The sequence below is a fragment of the Cucurbita moschata genome, unplaced genomic scaffold, assembly GCF_002738365.1.
Source record: "Cucurbita moschata cultivar Rifu unplaced genomic scaffold, Cmos_1.0 Cmo_Scf00013, whole genome shotgun sequence".
Lineage (NCBI taxonomy): Eukaryota > Viridiplantae > Streptophyta > Magnoliopsida > Cucurbitales > Cucurbitaceae > Cucurbita > Cucurbita moschata.
In genome coordinates this window covers 1,711,204-1,719,269 of record NW_019268529.1, presented here as the reverse complement: position 1 = coordinate 1,719,269, position 8,066 = coordinate 1,711,204, and the positions used below count along the sequence as shown (strand labels likewise).

Here is an 8,066-nt window from a genome sequence, read left to right as displayed (position 1 = left end):
TTTAATTTTTTTTTTTTTTTTTTTTTGTTTTGGATATGAATTCTTTTATAAATAAATAATTATAGTCCAAATCCATGCATATAATATAGTATTGTAAATTTGTTAAAATGAGAAACCAACTATCTCAAATATATTATGAAATTACATTATCTAATAAATGGTATGTCACTAGACATGGTATTTATTAGATATATTTATATCTCAAGAAACATTAAAAGTGAAATGAAAGTGTCCCTTCATGTGTAGCCATGGTCTTGTTTATTCTACGAGCTCGATGTTGGCTTGGGTTCGAATCAATAATTGAATCTTGCATTACAATAAACATTTTAATTTCTTGCAAGAATTCAACCGAACAAATAGGTACACTCAGTTTAAGTACTCCTTGTTAGGATGAAAGTCCATTCACTTATGTGTTATTGTCATTTCGTATATGATACATTATTCTCCTCACAATAGTGATAGAACTCTCTTTCTTTCTTTTTAATCTCTGTACACGTGTTAACGTAATTTAGGCATGTATGTCATAGATTAGTGGATTTCATCCCAATTTTCTTGAAATATCCAAAATGGATCATTATTAACATGGTTCTCACAAGGTCTTTGTACTTGATGAAACATAGATTTAAAATTAAGATAAAGATAAAACAATGTAAGTATTGTGAGATGGAAAGATGAGAGTCTTTTATTTTCTGTTTTATTTTCTGTGTTAAATTTAATGAAGATAAGTTTCCAAAAGGAAAAAAATTCAATATTTATTATGTAAAGGATGACTATATTTATAGCCAGTACAATCCTTAACTGAACATAAAAATAAAATCCTAACCAAGAACAAGAACAAAATATCATGTCAAAATAAAGAATCTGTCATACGATCATATCAGGAACTAAAACATAAAAAGCAACTCAATTTTTTTCCAACATTCCCTCCCTTAAATTGATGACACAGTCTTTAGATCAAATTTTAGGATCTTGACAGACATCAAGCAACATGCGTAACTTCTCAAACACAACTCGAGTCAAAGGTTTTGTCATGATATGAGTCACTTACTTAATATCACAATTTTGCATCACAATTCAATCTTTACTTAAATCACAGAAGACTTAGAAACAATCATAAGTATATTTGCCTCAATCATGCAAGATTGGATTTCTGATCAGCTTAACGTTAGATTGGATATTGATCACTAGGCGGTGAAATACTTGATGAACAAGAATGATGCAAAACCATGTCCAATTAGATGGATACTCCTATTATAAGAAATCGACATGAATGGAACAAAAAGACAAAGTAATAGACCGTCAATCAAGCCTTAGTAACGTTGCTATCGCCCATGCACAAGAATAAATTCAAGAAAAATTATTGAATGAAGCATTGTTGCAAGTGTCGGCAATGTACCATGGTTCGTTGACAAAGTTAATTATGTTTTAGGCTTGTCCAAAGCATGGATAACGATGGGGCCTGACTCTGTGAAAATACCATAATGTTTTTGCACTTTAGCAACAAGAGACAGAAGATAACTAACAAAAGTGGACACAAAACAATTAACTCTCTATAACACTCGTTCCAAATCTACTTTCATTCTCGACCAATTTCAAGTCATTACATGAAAGAACATGTAAAAATTAAAATGAGTATAAACTTAGTAAGTAGCGTACTTTTAGGTTTTTAATCGTGTTTGTGGTAAATACTAGAGTACTACACTTTTATTCCGATCATACACCATGTATTGCACTAGACCTAGCCCTTCCCTTGGATATTCTTTGAGAGACCTTATGGATCCTATGGTTGATGAACAACATGAACTTGGTCATCCCTGGTGATATAGCCTGTGTCTCGAGTTTCATGCGTCCCCTACAACATAGTATGAGTTCTTATATAAGTCTAAGGTTTTGTGTTCCCCTACAACATAGTTTGGATACCTATGTCTAGGGTTTCATATGCCCCAGTAACTCAGTTTGAATACCTATATCCAAGGTTTCATCTGTCGGTTAGTCTAAGTCATGACATTCTGCAAAGCAGACATCCTACAAGAAACATGGTTAAGGCATCGGTGGGAAAAACATGTAATCATATTGGACCGATAATTAGGAGGTCTGGAGTGACTTTAGGTCATGAAGCGGGTCTAAATAGAGTTAAACCTAGCAATTTTAGTGTGATGGTAGGCTTAGAACTTGGGTTATGTTCCTGAGGAGCAACCTTCTAGGTCTGATTGTCCAAGTATAATCCAAGTATACGAGTCATAACCATAGAAACCTTTCATAAAATATGTAGAGGTCTTTCACAATATCATATTACCTTTATCTTTTTATAAAAGGGTCATTAAAGGGTATTTTCATTATTTTCCATCCAAGTCTTGCTTTATGCCTTAAACAGTCGTCCATAATGTCTCAAATCAGCATGATTTAGTCTTATGTAAAATTTCACATAATTTAGGGTATTTAGGTCTTTTCCACCCATCTTAATTGATGGTCTAAATTTTTCATTTTTTCTTTCATTCTTATTTATGGTAAGATTTAGGTCCATTCAAGCAATTCCTACAATAATTTTTTTTTTTAAAAAAATGTTCAAAGTGGCTACTTACTTACTCGATGACATTGGGGACCTTGATTCTCATACCTCGGGTGTCTAAAACTATCTTGATGCAGTTGTTACAGGTATCCTGCCTATATTTGACTATTTAACATAGACCTATTGAACTTTGGTTTTACACACTCTTTTATCTTAGAAAGATTTGCTGAACTCTTACCGTTCATGTTCTTCGTATCCACTCTTGCAGACAAGATGTTATTAGCTACTCATTGGATCAAAGCAGGTAGTGTGACATGTTCAAGGTGAGTCCTTGGTGTGACGCTAATTTTTCTAAGTATGCATAATTTCAATTCATTCTAGGGATGGACTAGCTAGTAGAGAATCACACCTTTTTAGATTGTAATGCCCGTGTATTGAGTTTTAAACCATCAATAGGGGAAAGTTTCACCTACAAAGAGATTAGCTCCAAGAATACCTCGAAGAGTTTTAACTGCTTTGAAGGGCAAGAAGTTGATTAGATACGATGCATGAGCATTTCTAGCTAGGGTGATGGATATCAGTAATGCAAGAAGAACTATATCCTCATTACTAGTTGTGAGGAGTTCGAGGATGTATTTTTAGACAGGTTGCTATGGTTTCTCTGGTTAGAAAAGTCAGTTTTATTATTAAGTTTAGACCAGGAATTACGTTGATCTCTAAGGCACCCTACAAAATGACGCCAATTAAACTTTAAAAACTGAAAGAATAATTATTTGAGTTGTTTGATTAAGGCTTTATACGTTTCTATGAATCACTTTGGATAGCTCTTGTGTTGTTCATGAAGAATAAAGATGAATAGATGGATAAATGGATCTATGCATTTGTGTGTAGATTAGTGAGAGTTAAACAAGATCTATCAAGAACAAGTACCATCTACTAAAGATAAATGATTTTAGATCAAGTTATCAGAGAATTAGAGAGGAAGACCTACCAAAAGCAATTTTCAAAAGCCATTATAGGCATTATGAATTCATCGTTATGTCCTTAAGCCTGACAAATGCCTCAACAACATTTATTGATTTGATGAATCAGGTGTTTAAGAAATTTCTTGATACGTTCATCATTGTCTTCATTAATGATATACTTGTGTACTCTAAGATGGATGTGGATCATTAGGATCATCTTAGTAAAGTCTTAGATGTAGATCATTAGGATCATCTTAGTAAAGTCTTATTGATGCTGATGGTACATCAATTATATGTCTAGTTCTCAAATATTGAATTTTGGCTTTGGAAGATGGCTTTCCTACAACATGTTTTATCAAATAAAGGGTCTTTGAAGAAATACAATCGGAGGCCAATTCAAACCCTTCGAGTTAAATAAGAACCACTCCCACATTCAAACCGCCCACTAAAAAAATTATAGGTGTGTACATAACTTCTCCTTCTTATGGATAGCACCTTGTGAGCAAAGTTTTTCAGAAGCTTAACAAAAGGTTGGTTTCCGTCCAGTACTCAGAGTGCTTGATATGAACCATGACCAAGGAATTTCCATACCTCAAGGTCCAGTGCTTGATATGAAACACGACCAAAGAATTTCCATACCTCAAGGTCCAATTACAAAGACGAGAGCTAAGAAGTTACAACAAGTTTTGTACACTTATATTCAAGCTGCGGTGAGCTCGTAAAAGGAAATTTTAGAAGACGGTGGAGACTTTCCTTATATAATGCGCAAAATTGAGCTCAAGATAGAGATGCATTAAATGCACTTTAATTTGCATTTAATGAACTCATAATTGAATTTATGGAACTAGTCAAGGACAATTAATAAGCCCATTCCATATATTGCATTATTTAATTATAATTTAAATATTAGGGTGTCATATTTAAGGTAGTTTTTAATATATGAGTTAATGGTAACCCATTTAGGTTACTATATTCTATCATTAACTAACCTTTTTAATACGGAGGTTATAGGTATTTCTCATGAACTAGCCAATTTTATATGGAGTTTATGTATCACCTACATTAAGGTTGTCAAAGGCTATACACAGCCTTCTTTTCTTTCCTAGTAGATATCACATTTTTTGAATCGAAAATAATAGAGTTTCAATTTTAGCTTTGTTGAGAGCTAAGTTTTTACTCTATAAATTCTTATGTTTAAAATTTGAATACTATTTTGATCATCAAGATAATCCGTTCCAAAATTTTCCCTTGGGTTCATTCCATATCAATGTTAGATGGCTCAAGTAATCTCAGGGTGTACAACGATGTTTCAGAGAAAGGACTGAGATGCATGTTGATGCAGAAGGACAAAGTTAATGTCATACCTCCCCAACAACTTAAGGAATATGAATGCAACTACAATGTACGTAATCTCTCTTTATGAATGAGAAGGTTAATATTTTATGGAGATAATCACATATGACTCGATCTTAATCCTGAGTGAATTATAAACTCTTGTTATACTTTAATTTAATTTGTATAAGTGAGAATGAATTTTATAATCCAATCACTACTGAATCAACTCATAGATGTGTAAATAATCAAAATAATATGTATTTCTTCAAATTTGTACTACCAAATAGCCAGGGACTCAAATTTTGGATAAAAATCTTAACTCAAGTACATATTCGAGGAATTTTGGGAAGATAATTGTTCAACCCAATCTCCTACAAACTTGGTTTATTATTTGTAGCTACCATTTGAATCAACTTTGTTTGTGTGACTGAAACCTTCTTGAGGATCTAATATGGTTAAGAACTAGAAACATGGTGGGATTAAAAGTCCAAGAAATAGAGGTGGGATCAAAAGTCCGAGAAATATAGGTGGGATCGAAAGTCCCACGTATATTTTTCGGACTTTTGATCCTACTCCTGTATCTTGAACTTTCGATCCCACTTATGTTTCTCATTCTTAACATAGAATCAGGGCTTCTTATTTTTAACCTGGCATCTCGAGAACTTCTTGAATCAAAGAAAGCACGGTAGTTTCTTTTCTTCTCCCATTTGATAAGTAAAAAACACAATATACACCAAATAGAGTGGGAAAAAAGATGGGAAAAAAGAAAGAAAAAGGGTGAAATACAAAACAAGACATGACTAAGGTTCATTTCCATCTCTTTTCCCTTACATTATGAACACGTGAAGGGAAGATAAGAGATGGAGAAAAGAACCAAAGCTATTACATGAAAATTACCCTAAACAAAACCCAAACTAAAACAAAATAATACCAAATCAAATGCATATCTCTTTGCTTCTTTTTCCACCACCTCTTTTGCTTCATTATTACCTGCAATAAACCAAACTTTTGTTCATCTAAAACATATAAAATTGACCCACAACATTGCAAGTGTTCATCCACATTTACTTACCTTATTTCTTCAAAAAATTAAAGAAAGAGAGAGAGAGAGAGAGGGTACCAAAAGAAATTGTTGAGATGGGTATGAGGTTCGGAGTCTTGAGTATCATGGGAAGGAGAATGAATGTGCCGTCCTTCATATGTTGTTATCACCATTCTTGGATCTTCATCTAATCTCTCTACTCGTTTCTTAACCCTACAATCATCTTGTGTACAACGATAATAGCTTCTGCATTGAAGGAGACAGGAGAAATTTGTGTTAAAAAATCGAGATATTATTATTATTATTATTATTGTAACTGAGATTTGGGTGTAAAAAGGAAAAGAAAAACATTCTGAACTTCATCATTACTTGTTTAGTTGTTGATGGTTTTGAAGGCTTATAATTACTTCTTTCTGCCCACCATTTCAAAAATAATGATGACAACATACATTTGCGCGTGAGAGAGATGTTTGTAGTAGTGCATCCAAATTCAAATTCAAATTTTTTTTTTTTCAAAAAAACATTGATTTTGTACGAGCTCTTATCGTAGGGTCTTTTTTAGGCTTTCCCTCAAGGTTTCGGGAGAGGTTTTCACACTCTTATAAATGGTGTTTCATTCTCCTCCCCAACCGATGTGGGATATCACAATCCACCCCCTATAGGGCCCAGCGTCCTCGCTGGCACTCATTCTTTTCTTCGATCGATGTGCAACCCCCACCAAATCTACCCTCCTTTGAGACCTAGTGTCCTTACTGGCACACTGCCTCGTGTCTACCCTCTTCGGAGAATAACTTCCTCGCTGGCACATGGCCCGATGTCTGGCTCTGATACCATTTGTAACGGTTTAGGCTCACCGTTAGCCGATATTGTTCTCTTTGGGTTTTCTCTTTTGGGATTTCACTCAAGGTTTTTAAAACGTGTCTACTAAGTTGAGGTTTTCACACCTTTATAAAGGATGTTTCGTTCTCCTCTCCAACCGAAGTGGGATAATACAAATTTAGTTTAGGTTTTTACCTAGGATGATGTGTGTTTTTGACGACTTTCTGACCGTACTTGCGCCATTTGTAACCATCATCAAGAACATCGACATCCGTCATGGTCTTGAATGAGAATCTTGGCTCTCTCACTTTTCTTCTTCCTTTCATCCTTTTCATCTTCATGGTTGATACTCCCAATCCCAAATGATACTCATTTCTCTTCCCAAATGCCCTTCAAAAACACACAACAAATAAAAAACAAACCAAATAGAAACACAAAAACAAGGTTGGAGTGTACTCACCATGGATTTGGAGTGGAGGTTTGCAAGGAAAGAAGGTGTGGAGTAGGAAAATGAGAGGAGTTTAGGGTTTGAGAGAGGTTAGGGTGAAGAGAGGGAGTGGAAGGAGAAAGGGTTTGGTGTTGGGGGATTGAAGGAAGATGAGAAACGTTGAAGTTTGAAGGGAAAGAGAAGAATTCCATTTGATGTTGAGTTGATGCTTGTTCATGTTCTTCATCTTCAAACAAAGCTTGTGGGTTTAATAGGATTTGGGATTTAGAACCCATTTTTGTGTGTGTTTTTGGGAATTGTAAAGGGGAAAGAAGGTGAAGAGAGAAGGAGTTTGGGTGCCATTTTATAATATACCTCAATGCCTTTACATCCTTAATTTTAAAAAATATCAAAAGATTTTAAAAAATATCAAAAGATTTTAAAAAATATCCTTAATTTTTTAAACTTCCATAATAATAGAAATAATGTATGATGTGTTAATAAATAGATATCTCATCAATATATTGACATACAAATTTTTTAATTTTTTTTTATAAAAGTAAATAGTGTTAAGAGCTTATTGTTAGGATGTCAAATGCTAGATTAGATAAAAGAGTTGATGTATGAATAACACGTACCTTTGCCATATTTATGTGTTATTATTTATGGTATACTATTCTAATGAATTGTTGTACCGTATGTACTTCTCATTTGCTAATCAATGTTTTCTAGCTTAATACGATCATGTTAGATCTTCATAATGTACCATGTATGATAAGCATGAATGAAATATCACGAATATGTATATATGTTTTATGAGAATTTTATGTCATCACGAATGTAAGGAAGTATTATGTGCATCATCTCATTGAACAATAATTTTTAATGTGGGACCTTATGCATGTTATATGTCTCATGAGCAAGACTTACTTCTCTAGAGGGTACTATATGCGTGAATCGTGTGTAGTG

The 8,066-nt window shown here is 33.7% G+C and overlaps 1 protein-coding gene across 1 annotated transcript; it reads right to left on the bottom strand.

The window, feature by feature from the left end:
• Positions 1–5,541: 5,541 nt before the first annotated feature.
• LOC111451508 (probable WRKY transcription factor 13) lies at positions 5,542–7,411 on the bottom strand. The gene is made up of 4 exons (XM_023091966.1): positions 7,131–7,411; positions 6,866–7,060; positions 5,930–6,097; positions 5,542–5,799 (listed from the first exon to the last, which is right to left on the bottom strand). Exons 1-4 carry the CDS (start codon positions 7,391–7,393, stop codon positions 5,796–5,798), a joined length of 630 nt encoding a protein of 209 aa, XP_022947734.1. The 5' UTR covers positions 7,394–7,411; the 3' UTR covers positions 5,542–5,795.
• Positions 7,412–8,066: the final 655 nt, after the last annotated feature.